The sequence below is a fragment of the Choloepus didactylus genome, chromosome 4 (genome assembly GCF_015220235.1).
Source record: "Choloepus didactylus isolate mChoDid1 chromosome 4, mChoDid1.pri, whole genome shotgun sequence".
NCBI classification, from domain to species: Eukaryota; Metazoa; Chordata; class Mammalia; order Pilosa; family Megalonychidae; genus Choloepus; species Choloepus didactylus.
Genome location: NC_051310.1, coordinates 107,723,287 through 107,738,055, shown reverse-complemented (window position 1 = coordinate 107,738,055; position 14,769 = coordinate 107,723,287). Strand labels below are relative to the sequence as shown.

General features: G+C 37.5%; 1 protein-coding gene across 2 annotated transcripts in view; it reads left to right on the top strand.

Moving 5' to 3' along the window:
* LRRC49 (leucine rich repeat containing 49) overlaps positions 1-14,769 on the top strand; it is a 256,724-nt gene that overhangs the window by 15,035 nt on the left and 226,920 nt on the right. For both annotated transcript variants that reach the window (XM_037833528.1, XM_037833529.1), the window contains exons 4-5: positions 6,674-6,776; positions 10,168-10,371. In XM_037833528.1, the coding sequence (XP_037689456.1) occupies positions 6,674-6,776; positions 10,168-10,371 (307 nt within the window). The remainder of the gene's footprint in view (positions 1-6,673; positions 6,777-10,167; positions 10,372-14,769) is intronic.

The window sequence follows — 14,769 nt, the reverse complement described above, 5'->3', positions numbered from 1 at the left end:
TCAATGTTCCTAAATTTATTGAGGCTTGTTTTATGTCCCAGCATATGATCTATTCTGGAGAAAGTTCCGTGAGCACTAGAAAAGTATGTGTATCCTGGTGATTTGGGATGTAATGTCCTGTAGATGTCTGTTAAATCTAATTCATTTATCAGATTGTTTAGGTTTTCAATTTCCTTATTGGTCTTCTGTCTGGTTGATCTATCTATAGGAGAGAGTGATGTGTTGAAGTCTCCCACAATTATTGTGGAAACATCAATTGCTTCCTTTAGTTTTGCCAGTGTTTCTCTCATGTATTTTGTGGCACCTTGATTGGGTGCATAGACATTTACGATTGTTATTTCTTCTTGCTGAATTGCCCCTTTTATTAGTATGTAGTGGCCTTCTTTGTCTCTCAAAACATCCCTGCATTTGAAGTCTATTTTATCTGAGATTAATATTGCTACACCTGCTTTCTTTTGGCTGTAGCTTGCATGAAATATTTTTTTCCATCCTTTCACTTTCAGTTTCTTTGTGTCCCTGTGTCTAAGATGAGTCTCTTGTATGCAACATATTGATGGTTCATTTTTTTTGATCCATTCTGCGAATCTATATCTTTTAATTGGGGAGTTTAATCCATTTACATTCAACGTTAAAACCGTGAAGGTATTTCTTGAATCGGCCATCTTATCCTTTGGATTATGTTTGCCATATTTTTCCCTCTCTCTATTAATATCCTTTATTGTACCCATACCGAATCTCTTTAGTACTGAACCTTTCTCCAAGTCTCTCTGTCCTGTCTTTGTTTCTCTGTCTGTAGGGCTCCCTTTAGTATCTCCAGTAGGGCAGGTCTCTTGTTAGCAAATTCTCTCAGCATTTCTTTGTCTGTGAAAAATTTATGCTCTCCCTCAAATTTGAAGGAGAGCTTTGCTGGATAAAGTATTCTTGGGTGGAAATTCCTCTCACTCAGAATTTTAAATATATCGTGCCACTGCCTTCTCGCCTCCATGGTGTCTGCTGAGTAGTCACTACTTAGTCTTATGCTGTTTCCTTTGTATGTGGTGAATTGCTTTTCTCTTGCTGCTTTCAGAACTTGCTCCTTCTCTTCTATGTTTGACAGTGTGATCAGTATATGTCTCGGAGTGGGTTTTTTTGGATTTATTCTATTTGGAGTTCGCTGAGCATTTATGATTTGTGTATTTATGTTGTTTAGAAGATTTGGGAAGTTTTCCCCAACAATTTCTTTGAATACTCTTCCTAGACCTTTACCCTTTTCTTCCCCTTCTGGGACACCAATGAGTCTTATATTCGGACGTTTCATATTATCTATCATATCCCTGAGGTCCATTTCGAGTTTTTCAATTTTTTTCCCCATTCTTTCTTTTATGCTTTCATTTTCCATTCTGTCATCTTCCAGGTCACTGATTCGTTGTTCAACTTCCTCTAGTCTTGTACTATGAGTGTCCAGAATCTTTTTAATTTGGTCAACAGTTTCTTTAATTTCCATAAGATCATCCATTTTTTTATTTAGTCTTGCAATGTCTTCTTTATGCTCTTCTAGGGTCTTCTTGATTTCCTTCATATCCCGTACTATGGTCTCATTGTTCATCTTTAGTTCTTTGAGTAGCTGCTCTAGGTGTGTCTCTTCTGGTCTTTTGATTTGGGTGCTTGGGCTTGGGTTATCCATATCGTCTGGTTTTTTCATATGCTTTATAATTTTCTGTTGTTTTTGGCCTCGTGGCATTTGCTGAACTTGATAGGGTTCTTTTAGGGTTTGTAGACCAGTTGAAGTCCTTATCTCTAATTTATCAGATCTACAGCTTCGTGGAGTACACTTTCTCTAACTAACCAGCAGGTGGCGTCCACGAGCCACCTGTTCTCCACAAGCCAGATCTCCCCTGCTTAGCCTTTTTGGTGAGTGGGGGAGTGAGTCTTGTGGGGCCCAATTGGTGTACCAAGCTTGCGTGTGTAGTTGGTGTTGCCTGCCCTGTATGTGGGGCGTGTTTCTGGGCAGTCCGGGAGGGGGGGTGGCCCTAACAATCAAATCTCCCTGATGATCCTAGAGTTTTAAAGCTACTGCAATAGTCTAATCCTTCAGTTCAGTCCTGCCACAGTTTGTCTCTGCCACTGACCCACAAGTCTTTGGTATTGGCGTATGGCTCCTGAGACTTGCAAGTGGGCCCCTCTTCCAGGCTGTGCACCCCGGGTCCTCTGTTGAGGGATGACTGTGCTATGTCACAGGTGAGTGCCGTCCCCCCAGGGCAGTTCTGGGCTGCTGGGCTGTGTTGGGAGGCTCCCAGTCTGCTCAAATGATGGCTGAATGAGGCTCTGTTAATTCACACTGCTCCCCCTTCCCAGCTCTGGGACATTCAGCTGAGGTTGCAGGGAAGGCTAATGTCCACGCCCAGTTTTGTGGTGTGTGCTTGTTATTTGAAGCACTTCCGTCACACTGGGTTGTCTGGGGCAGCTCTGGGCTATGGGGCTGGCGATGGGCAGGAGTGTTTCCTGTCCACCAGGATGGTGGCTGTGAGCGGACACCCCCCTTTTCTTGGGAAGTTGTGTTGTTTAGTGAATTTTCTCAGCCACTGGATTATTGCCTTTTGTCTCAGAGCTCTCTTAGTTCTGCTCTTGATTTGACGTGCCCAAATTTCAATTCTTTGAAGCTTTCTGTATTGAGCTTCTTAGAGTAATTGTTTTAGAAAAAGCAAAAAGGATTTAAAAAAAAAAAAAAAAAAAAAAACGGCCCTCCTCAGAGATCTAATGGGTTATTGAAATGCTAATAGACAAAGCAACCAGGGCCATTAAGGAAAGGTGCACAGGGCAGGGAGATCAGCCTTGCTTCGGGATTTGCATATGCGCCTCAAGGCCTGATCTCCGCCCTTCCCCTTTCTGTGTTCACCAGAACTCCAAAAATCCTCTGCTTTTATTTTGGAGTTTTTCGTGTTGTTTTTTTTCTATGCCTGTCTCCTCTCTGCTGGGCTGGCTGCTCTCAGAGTCTCTGGTGTCTTGTCTCAGTCTATCTATGGTTGGAGTTTGAATCAGTAGAATGAGTTTCCGATAAGAGCAGCCACTGCAATTCTCCCTTCTCCTTCCCGGAGCTGACAGCCCCTCCTCCCCCGGGACTGAGCCTGGCAGGGAGGGGCGCGGGTCCCCTGGCCACAAAAACTTACAGATTTCGCTGATCTCAGCAGTTCCACGTTTTCATGAGTGTTGTTTGAAGTATGCCCAAAGACAGATTGCTCTGTGGTGTCCAGTCCACGCAGTTCCTGGCTTTTTACCTACTTTCCTGGAGGAGTAACTAAAACATACAGCTCACCAGTCTGCCATCTTCCACACATTTACTTTTTAGGGAAAAATAAACCTAATTAGTTTTTTATTCAAAGATTTTATTCAAAATCATTCTGCATGACAGGCTACTTATTTGCTAGGTTTTAAACATATAATCCGCTGTTTCCAAAAGGTGTTTCCTCCATAGTTACAGGCAGTTTCATGTAAAGAAGGCCACAGAACTTTACCTGGTTTTTTGACTTTTGTAATTCCATTCTACCTCCAAGAGTATAAACTTTGGAAAAATTAGAAGTAGCACTTTGTCAGGAAATGTTTGGGGACATCTATCTAATTATCTGCATCCTGATACCCAATTATTGTCATTAACTTCATCCCAGTTCTTATTTTTCTCTATTTTTCAAAATTAATCAATTATATATGATAGTCTGTCAGCATACATTAACCAGTGTTACTCTCAGTTAAAAGTAAAGAAGCACAATGTTTTAATTAGACCGCTTAGTCTAAAACTTAATGTGTGATTTTTTTTTTTTAGTTTTTTTGAAATATTAAGAATTAACCCCTATATCTTTGAAGTTTTATAAGAGCCACACTACTGTACAGTAAATTCTCAGTTAAGCAGACCTCAACCAATTAAATTCCTTAGTTAAGAATTTTAAAATGTTTTTGTAGAGTAGAAGAAGCAGTGTTTGGCTCTTAAGTTCATGATAAATCACTGGGAAATCTACAATCAGGATTTTGGTTACCAAAACAATCTCAAAGATAAGACCAAGTTGAACACACACATATGGCAGTGTACTATTCCATCCACCATCCAATCATTGCCTCTACCCACCTTCCAACCCATCTGTCCATCCACCTACCTGTCCTTCCATCCATCTGTCCATCCATCCACTCACCTATTCATCTAACCATCCGTCCGTCTGTCCCGTTAGGTACAGTATAGTGAACATTCTTACAGAATGTTGACAATTATGACTAACACTTAAGGATCCTGTTTATGAAATAATTCACTCAGTATTCTTGTACTAAAATACAAGAATTCCTGATTATATTTTTTTAACAGAAATAACACGTAAAGTAGATTTCTAATTAACTATTAGTAAACTGAAAAATTAATCTTCTGATTGCTTACTGGATTCAGATTTTATTAAGAATACAAAGAATGTAAAATGAAGTCTATCTCTCAAGGAGCTTATAAATTTAATTGGGAAGACAAAGGCTACATATCTGGCAAGGTAAATAGTGATATAAGAAATAATAACACAGGAAATGTTTCAATTTAAATGTTCCCACTTAGTAGAATGGTTTACCTGTGGGATGTCTCCTCTTGCCACACATTTGTCTGACTCCCAGTCATTTAGAGGAACTGGTTTGTGGATTTTAAGGTCTTTCTATTTAATCATTCTTGTGTCTTGCTATTTTTTGTGACATGTATATCAAGTTGATAGTGATAGTAAGCAGATCATGCTGATAGGTATTAAGCCTTTTGTGTGCAATAGGAGCTTAAAAATGGGAGGATAAAATTCCTTTATTCACTAAGTGTAAATGAAGTCTACCCTTTGATTATTGCCTCTGAATCTCAAGTTTTATAAAATTTAAATCTGCCTCTTGAATTGAGGATTCGCTTGAAGCCTTAACAAAAAAAAATTCAAAAAACCCAGCTCTGATGCTAACATGTATGATCTAGGTTGTCTATTATTTGAGTTCTTTCTCCTATCATCTTCAGTTGACCACTTTGCTTCAGTTAATTTTTAAACTGTTTTTAGTTTGTTTTTTTTTGACCATCTGACTTTTGATTTCTAAATCAATTTACTAAATCCTGGTTGTTTGGGTATCCTGCTATCAGCTGATCATGTCACAAGACCAAATCATTGGTGAACATGATGTTAGCTCTGGAACAGTCTACTCAAGAATTTCATTATTAGTTGTCTTGATATTTCTTGATATTCAGAGAAGTAGGATATGAACACTGATTATTTTGCTGAAGAAGCTAGGTGTGAGATGGTTTGGTTTTTGCCTTGCAGACGTGGAAAAGCTAGTAAACACCACAGTTTTACAGCATTTAATGTAATCTGTGTGGAACTTGATTTTAAGTTGTCATACTATCTGATGGCCACCAAAGGGTGTGTTAGCTTCCTAGATTTGGTTTGCAGTTTTTACCTTATTTGTCAATATAAGTAGCAGAATTTTGTGGTAACCTTAGGTTCTGTTTTATTGCTTATACTTCTCTTTGAGCATTTCAACATCAATTGCTGTTTTCAGTAGATTTTTCTCTATATAACAGAGGAAAATACAGTAGTTTTCCTTTGGTATTCCGAACATCACCTTTGACCCATTACTCAAATTTCTTACCTCATTTCTGGAACTTCTGAGCATCTCTTCTTGAACACTCTATGGTGTTTTTGTTCTTCAGAATATATATAATATCCATTTCCTCCAAAACCCATCTGTAACCATCTTCATTAATTGAAAAATAAACAGAAACACTTATATGCATATATATAAGTATTCTTTTTTTTAGTCTACATTTTGTGCATGTTCTGTTCAGTTTATTAATTTGTTATGTATTTATATGCCTACTAGATTGAAAGCTACTTCATAGCAGGGGCACCATCTAACCAGCAACCCATAAACCTGATAGGGGTGTCATATACCTTCTGGACCCTAACTACAAGTATTCTAGACATCTGCTTTTGGTCTCTTTGCAGTATTCTCTACTAACAGTAGATAAACATACAAAGAAAAAGTGAACTTACAAGGTTTATATCTTCTATCCCAAACTACTTTCTGTGTATTTCCTGTAGCAAAGTCTTGTATTATCTAGCTTTGTGATAAACTTTTTAATATTTTGAAGGAGATGGAAGAGTAATAAGTCCTTCGCCTCGTAATAAATCATCATGCATCTCATCCACAACAAATGTGACAGAACTATGTGGGCCGGAAACAAAAACTACCACGAGCTCCTTATCAGCATTTGGAGATTCTTCCATTCAGACACCTTCAAAGTCCAGAATCCGGCAGGGCTGTCATAGTGCTGGCCCAAATGTATCTGGTAATGAGGGACTACCTTCTCAGTTATAAAAGAGTTAACATTTAGTATTAGGAATTAGGATAATAAAGGGGTAAAAAGCATACTAGAGTAGCATTGCTTATACTTCTCTTTGAGCATTTCAACAATCCGTAAGGCAGAGGAAAAATTACATGGCATACACAAAACACAGTTTAGGTTTGAGGAGGAGAGAAACAAACTCAAATTTAGTGATTAATTTCAACTATGGAGAGCTATGGAAGCTATGCTTTCTAGAAAAGAAATTTGGAGGTGCCAGTGTTCTCCAAATATAAGGTGACTTTAATTTCAAGATTTTAAAGGTTTGTCTTAATCAAGTAATTTGTATATCATTTTCAATAGGTGACCATATTAATTTGGTGAGCTCATCAATGCCATCATTTCCCATTCTCCAACGTTCTTCTGAAGAGAAAATTCTTTACTCAGACAGGTTGACCCTAGAAAGGTGAGGACAATTTTTATTTAATTAATTACTTATTTGATTAGGTAATATAGAGACATGGTTCAGGATTTGAAAGGTACAAATGTCTCCCACTATCCTTCTGTTCCCCAGTCACCTGGTTCTCCAACCTAGATATAATCATCGTTAACAATTTTTGGTTTATCCTTCCAGAGGTGTGGTGAGGAATTTTATGGCTATATAATATAAAAGATTTTTAAATGTACTCCAAAAGAGTATATAGCAATTCTAAAATATGACATTGATGAAAACGAATTTTAGGATAGAATTAAGCTTTAAAATACCGTCCTTACACAGGCTTACTAGGCCTTATCCAGTCTAGTCCTCTGTTACCTCACTGACTGACCTTATCTCTTTTTACTCTCCTTTTCACTCACTGCATTTCAGCCATACCTGCCTCCTTGCTGTTCCTGAATACACCAAGTATGCTGACACCTCAGGGCTTTTGCACCTGCTATTCCCCCTGCCTGGAATGCTATTCCATCACTTATCTGTAGCCTCACTCCTTTACCTCCTTTAGGTCTTTACTTAAATGCCATCCTCTCAGGGATGACCTTTCCTGGCCACTCTTTCCAAAAGTACAACCCCTCCCACCCTGACAGTTCCCTATCCCCCCAATCTCCTTAGAAGTTATTATCCTCTAACATATTAAATACTTCACTTATCATGTTTACAATATGTCTCCTTCCATTAGAATATAAGGTTCACAAGTACAGGGATTTTTGTTCAGTTCTAGATCCCCACACCTAGAACAGAGCCTCCTACGGAATAGGCTGTCAATAAAAATATGCTGAATGAATGAATATATTTAGCACTTGATCTCCATCTTTACATCCAGAAAAGTATCAGCAATAGAATGATGGGTGAAGGATTTCAACCTGTATCTTAGTGGTATAACTATCACTAGCAGAGAATACATCTCTACAGTCCATATCTTCAATTTAGAAGTGTGTACCTGACAGCAAATTGTTAAGCAAACTGCCTAGCTTAGCAGTGCACACCTGACAGCAAATTGTCATGGACCATCTTTGTAGCTGGGAGAAGATTCTCTGGAGGATACAGCATATTGTTTTGAGCCAAAGTAACACTTGAAGGCAGTATTTCTCATGGCATTGCAGTTTTATTGTTTTTGAGATTCTAATGCTATCTAATATTTATAACTTCCATGATATCAGTTTGAGGGATTTTGTAAGTAATTTTTATCTCAGTCTTGGAAGTCCAGTGAAGAGTAGTACCTCAGCCCTTCGTTTCAACAGGCGCTGATATTTGTAAGACTGTGACATAACAAGGTAGGTACTTCTGTTTTAGCTTGGGATGACTCGGGTAATTGTGAAGATGGGCCCTTGAGGTGGAAAAGCAAACTTTGATCAGGTGGGGACTTATTGCTGACTAAGCTTCAAAGATTGGTTGTGAAATGGCAGGATGACAAAGATGTCACAAGCTTGGGTAAATTTGATCAATGTCAAATGTCAAGAGAGTTGGGCTAGCAGCAAGGAACTTGGGCATCATTAGTCAAGAGCCAGCAGGTTATGGCTAGTGATTTTGAAAGGCAGCTGTGCAATGCTGTACAGCTTCTTAGTTGGAAGACTGGAGCATCAAAATTAGAATCCAGCCTTCCGAAGAAATACTTGGAAAAACTAGGCTCTGACTGTTCTGGGAGTTAGGGTAGGCCTGGAGTACAGGAAGGCATCCTAACAGTGCAAAGAAGGAAATACAGAGGCAAAAGCATAGTCCAATAGACATGTCTGTAATGGTGTGTAGCAACTCAAGGGTTTAATAGGCATAACAAACGCCCCTTGAGGGCACTGGGTTGCTGTGTTTGTTTGTTTATTTGCTTTGGTGGAGTGACAGGCACTTGTGGGGTTAACAGTTGTATTAAGTGAGCCTTGGAGTTGAGACTTAGCCACTGGATCTGTAATCTGAGAAAACTTTATTTCAAGCTACAGCATTTTATGTAAGAGGTGGGGGGTCAGAGGTTATTTATTTTCCTTACTCAGTGATGGCCAACTCAAGAATTAGATAAAATAGAAGCTGGAGATAACAGAAAGTTTAACTATGAGAAATGGAGAAAGACTGAAGCAGGAAAAATGAAACAATCTAAGGTTTAGCTAAGCTAATGCACAAAGATATAAATTTTAGAGGAGAATACTTGTAATTTGTGAATTTATAATTTATAAACCAGAAGTACCAAATGTGGTAGTATAATTGAATGAATGAACTGAATTATAAATTCTAAGGACCGATTAAAAGAATTAAACTATCATCTAATATTTTTACTTTCCTCTATTTTAAACCAATTTCTTCAGGGTCTTTAATTTTAAATGTTGTATCTTGTTCAGCCATCAACATTTAGTTATTTCCTTCCACTAATCATTCTTTTCTCTCTGGGATTCTGATCACCTCCATAGTTTCACTTATGCCTATAACACTCCTGATTTATTTTTTTAAGGTTATATTAACTTGATTTTACAGAAAGGAAATATTTCTTATAAGCTTCCCTATTAGAGTTGTTCACATTCTGATCAATATAGCTATATATATTTTTTGAAGACACCTTTGAAACTGAATAGAATCACTCAGCCATATGTCTGGCCATATTATTACACTTTTAGAATCCTTAAAGGACCCTACACATATTTACGTCACATGTAATATGTTATATCTTTTTGGATAATAGAGGCTTACCTGTTTTAAGTATAGTTAAAGGCACATATTATTGTGGTGTCATCCTCCCTGTAGCACTCTAACTGTATGCAAAATTCAAAGTTAGTGTTGAACATGTAAACTTACACTTAAATCTACTGAGAAAATGTTCAGAAAGGACCACCTTACCATTAATGGATTTCAGAATAAAATTGATTTCATCCAAGTACTCTGTAGATGGGTAAATTTTTTCTCTAAATTATTATCCAGCTCAAGAGTCTATGATTCTATGAAGACCCTTTCATACGGCTTTTGCTCTGATACTTTAGTTGCCTGGACATTCTTTACATCAGTGAGTTGATGCCAAAGACATTTCTCTGGTTATGTGACATGGTTCTTTCAACCATCTGAATCTCTATCACAGAAGACAATTGCATTGATTGTTTTCTGGTGTTAAGTCAATTGTACATGAACAAATTGATACTGGAGTTTTTTTATATAAGATCTTAGACTTAATTTTAATAATAACCCTTCTAAAAGTCTAGTGGTTTTTATATGAATGATTTATAATTGCATATAGGATGTTTCGTTCAAGGGGGCTGGAAGTAGTAGAACTCATCTTTTGCTTTTTAGAGTGTGGGAGCATGAAGATACTTATAATTTATACTTATAATGTTTGTAAGAAGAGGCGAGCTACCAAATCAAAATTTTTACTTTGAAAAATTTTTTCTAGACAAAAGCTGACCATATGTCCTGTCATTGATGGGGAAGAACACCTTCGTTTGTTGAACTTTCAACACAATTTTATAACTCGGATCCAAAATATATCTAATCTGCAGAGACTAATATTCTTGGATTTATATGATAATCAAATTGAAGAAATTAGTGGGCTTTCTACTTTGAGATCCCTCCGTGTCCTTCTATTGGGGAAGAACAGGTAATCTTTGTACAGCAGTTTTATTTGTAGCCTAATGTTATGCTTAGGACTGATATTGAATCTTATGTTTAGATGGTAACTCAGAATTGAATAATGCTTATGAAACTAATATAATAAAGTTTTTGAAAGTTTATTTGAATGGATGGAGATTTAGTCATAGTTTGTTTAATGAGATTCAGTCTGATAGTTAATCAAACCAAATATCATTTAGTGTGTGATTTATTGTTTCCATGGCTTACCAATACCATACCTTATATGGAAGTAAAAAAAGATGGGGCCTTAGCTTTGTGTTTTCTTTGGTCATATTTTAAGCATGTGCATTCACTGTAGGCTTATGTGTTTCACTTGTGATTCTTCTTAGGGCTTGTCTAAGGGGTAATACTTGATACTTTGTGACTGATTGTTGAATTGACTGATTCTTACTCAGGTAGTAGTTTCAGTATACATGTAATATTATATCCTGTATGAATTTTATTCAGTCCCTCCTTTAATGCCCTGTTACATATAGTGCAGCTATACAATTTCTGACTCATTTCTTTGAGATAGGGTTACAACTTTTCTCTTCATTTTGTTTTACTGGATAGCTTTGGCAATACCTACAAAGAAGGACTTCAGCAAAATCCAAAAATGATTTTTACATTATTAAATGATGAAGTTTGGATATGACATTATACTCAGTTTAGTTCTCCTACCCACCTCTGTTTGTTTGTCTACAGCATGGATCTTGGATAGCCTCTTGATTCCCAATACCCATTGATAAGATATTTTTTTCCAAGGCCCATAGTTTTAGGCTCTTGTCTGTTCTCTGTAGTTTCTCTGAAAGTTGCCATCAGTGTAGTTTATCACCTGCAATTAGTTCAAGTATTAAACTAAACATTGTGGTGATGTAAGGGAATTTAGGGGAATTTGTGATTATTAGAGCTTGAAGTGACCCCAGAGATCATTTTATAGATGAAGAAATGGGCCTGGAGGGATAAAGTGACTTATGCATAATTAGATACATGCAAACTGTATACGGTAGGGAAATGCCACCAGTGGTTCCCTGAGTAAAGTGAACAGTGAAGTTAACTTTTCATACGTTTAAGGCATTCACTTCTAGGTGTTCCTGTTGTCTCTCCTGGAGGTTTCTTTACTAGTTTTCTTTACTAGCTTCTGAGTTGTTGATTTGTTTGTGTAGCCTAAATCTGTTATTTAGTAGAATTGCTTTAATAACCCACCTTTCAGTCCATGATTGAGTAAAATATTTTCCAGTGATGTTTTCATCCTCTCAGGTTTTAAACAGTGTCTAAGAGCTATTCCTGGTTCCTACCATCTTAAATCATTTTTCCATCTGTTCTCTCTTCCTATTCATACTTTTTCAGCTTCTCTGGCTTCTCAGAAATAATTGAATCTGATTTTTATTTTTTATAATTTTGTGCCTAGAAGACACGAGTGTGTCTGACCTTCTGATATCATTTAAGATCTCTGCTCCTCTAACTGCAAGGAACCTAATAGCCCTTCTTCTTCTAAATCCTCATAGTGAGATAACAGTACAGTATAACCTCTTCTTCTTCCTACTCTTCCATCTTTTTGTGTGTGTGTTATTTTTTACTTTATTTTTCACATAAAGAAAATAACTGTTAACAGTTCTAAAACTGTTAGTATTCTTGAATCAAAAATAAAATGAGTCAGAAGACAACTTTCCACTTTCTCCCACATTGCTTATTTCTAATATATCAGTTAAGTGCAAATCTGTTCCCTGAAACATATGCCATGTGCTCTCCAGCTAGGCTGGCTTTGTCAAGGCAAGGGGCCTGTAAGCATTGAAGATGCAAATGTATCCTGGGGCAGGACTTTAGTGGGTATTAGACAAACCTGGAAGAGAATGCAGGAGTAAAGGGAAGCACATTTGTTACCCTGTCTGCTCATGTTTGTCTTGGATAACTTACTGCCTCCTGCTGGTCAAATTCAGTTTTTTTGTTTGTTTGTTTGTTTTTAATCTACCACATTGTGAAGCCCTGCACCATCTTTTAGTCCAGGGTAGTGTAACCATATATGGAAATATAGGGCAACCATATGCTTCTAGGTTCAGGTAGCTCCAACAAAGATTTCTGCTCAAATCTAGAAAGACCTCTGCTGAGATTTTCTGTGTGAATTTGACAATTACTTTGTGTAAGGTGCTACCAAAGAGCCCCCTACCCCTCTATACACTTAGCTGTTGAAGTTCTTGCCATCTGACTTCCCTGCCCTCAATATCCCTTGCTTATCCATATTCATATCTTCAAGTGCCCTCATGATCACATGCCAACAAAGAGAACTGCTGTGCATTTTCTTCTCATTGCCCAGTGCTATAGGTACAGAATTCTCCTCAAGACCTGGGATTCCCTATTCCTTTCTTTTTTGACTCGTTGAAGTTTTCCCACGTAAAGGATTTGTCTGTGGCATCTGAAAAGCAGTCTTTTTATGGGGTCTATAGTGGGAGCCTTATCTTGGCGTCTGTAACAAAATGTAGCTGCTGAGGTGGTGGTTGAGCCTAGTCTTTTTCTAGTTTCAGTTTCTGTTCACTGGGAGAATAAACTTCTTTCTTAAAAATCTTGCACATCACATTGGTGTTAACATAAAAACATTCACCTATTTGACAACTGACTAGGATTGTGTAAATTCCTCATATCAATACCTAATATGACCATTGGCCAGAGTCAGCACTACATTTTATCATTTTTCTTCAAGTTAGTATCTAACTTGACAGCATTGGGGCCCTAACCAGTAGTAAATAGGTGATGCTTAAGTAGGCTTGTTGACAGTGCTCTAGTAGACATTGAAAGGATATGCAGTCATCCCCTTGCCTTATTTCAAGATTTTATATCTTTTTTTTTTTTTCCTTTAAGCCTGGGTAACTCCCTTTCTTCTATGCTTGCATTTCACAGTTTCAAAAAATTAGTTTTAACACTGTGTTTCTCACCTAATATTTTATCACATACATTTCTCTATGTCATTAAATTTTGTTCTTTGAGGATATGATTTATGGGCTGCATAATATTCCTTATATGGATAGATATAATAATTTACTTTGTTTCCATTTGTTAGGCATTTACATTGTTTCCTTTTTTTGCTATGATAATGCTGTGATAAATATATTTATCTATAAATCTTTGTCTGCATTTCTGATCATTTTCTTAGAATAGGTGTTTTAGTTTGCTAAAGCTGCTGAAATGCAGATACCATAAAATGGGTTGGCTTTTACAGTGGGGATTTATTAATTACAGGCTTACAGTTCTGAGGCTATGAAAATGTCCAAATCAAGGCATCAATAGGCGATGCTTTCTCCTTGAAACCAGCTACCAGCTATCTTGGACTCCTGTGTCATGTGGAAAGGCACATGGTGACATCTGCTGGTCTTTCCTTTCTCTCCTGGTTTTCTTTGCTTTCAGTTTCTGGCTGCTCCATCTGTGGCTTTTTTTCTCTGAGCTTCTGTTTCTTTTTCTCTGTCTTTTGTGTCTGAATTTCATCCTGTTATAACAGACTCCAATAAGAGAATTAAGACCTACCTGAAATAACATAATCAAAAAGTCCCACCCACAATAGGTTTACACCAACAGGAATGGATTAGCTTAAAGAATATGATCTTCTGGGGTCCATACAACTTTCAACCATCACAATAAGCTTTGTCTTTTCTATAAAAGTAGGTGAGTTCTCCCTCTTAAAATTCATGTGAAAGGAGAATTGAGATTTGATGAGGAAGAAGGTCTGTATTCTAGGGATGTAGTTCTCAAAATGTGATCCCTGGACTAGTAGCATCAGCATCACCCAAGAACTTGTTAGAAATGCAAATTCTTGGGCCCCCTCCCAGAAACTCTGAGAGTGGGGCTCAGCAATTTATAGTTTAACAAGCCCTCCAGGTGATTCTGATGCACACAGAATTTGAGAGCCTCTGTTAAAGGGAGTGTGACTTTGGGAGTATACAGGAATTGAATAAAAGGACTGTCTAGTAGCTGTGTGGTCAGATTCATGTTAGAAAGCATGACTTTGTCCTGTACCCTATTGCTAGGATGCTGTATTTTTCTCCAAATGTATAAGGTGCTTCAAGAGAAAATCAGGCAGAGGAATAATTCTGTGAAACGTTTTATCTGTTTTCCCCTCTGGTTTGGCTATTAGTTTGCTATTTGAAAGATTTAACTGATCGATAGGATAGTATTAAATACCTAGTTCTGGATAAGGGTAGTGAAGGATTCCACTGAGTCCAAAAGGATGTCATTGATTTGGATGAAGTTAGATAGGGGGTTCAGGGCTAGGATGCTATCTAGAAGAGCAGATTGTGCCAGTATGATGGTATGAAAAGAGACTGATGAGGAGAACGAGGGCGTAAGGGAGAGAGGAAGAACTACAGCTAAGCTGTAATGATACATGGTGGATGTACAG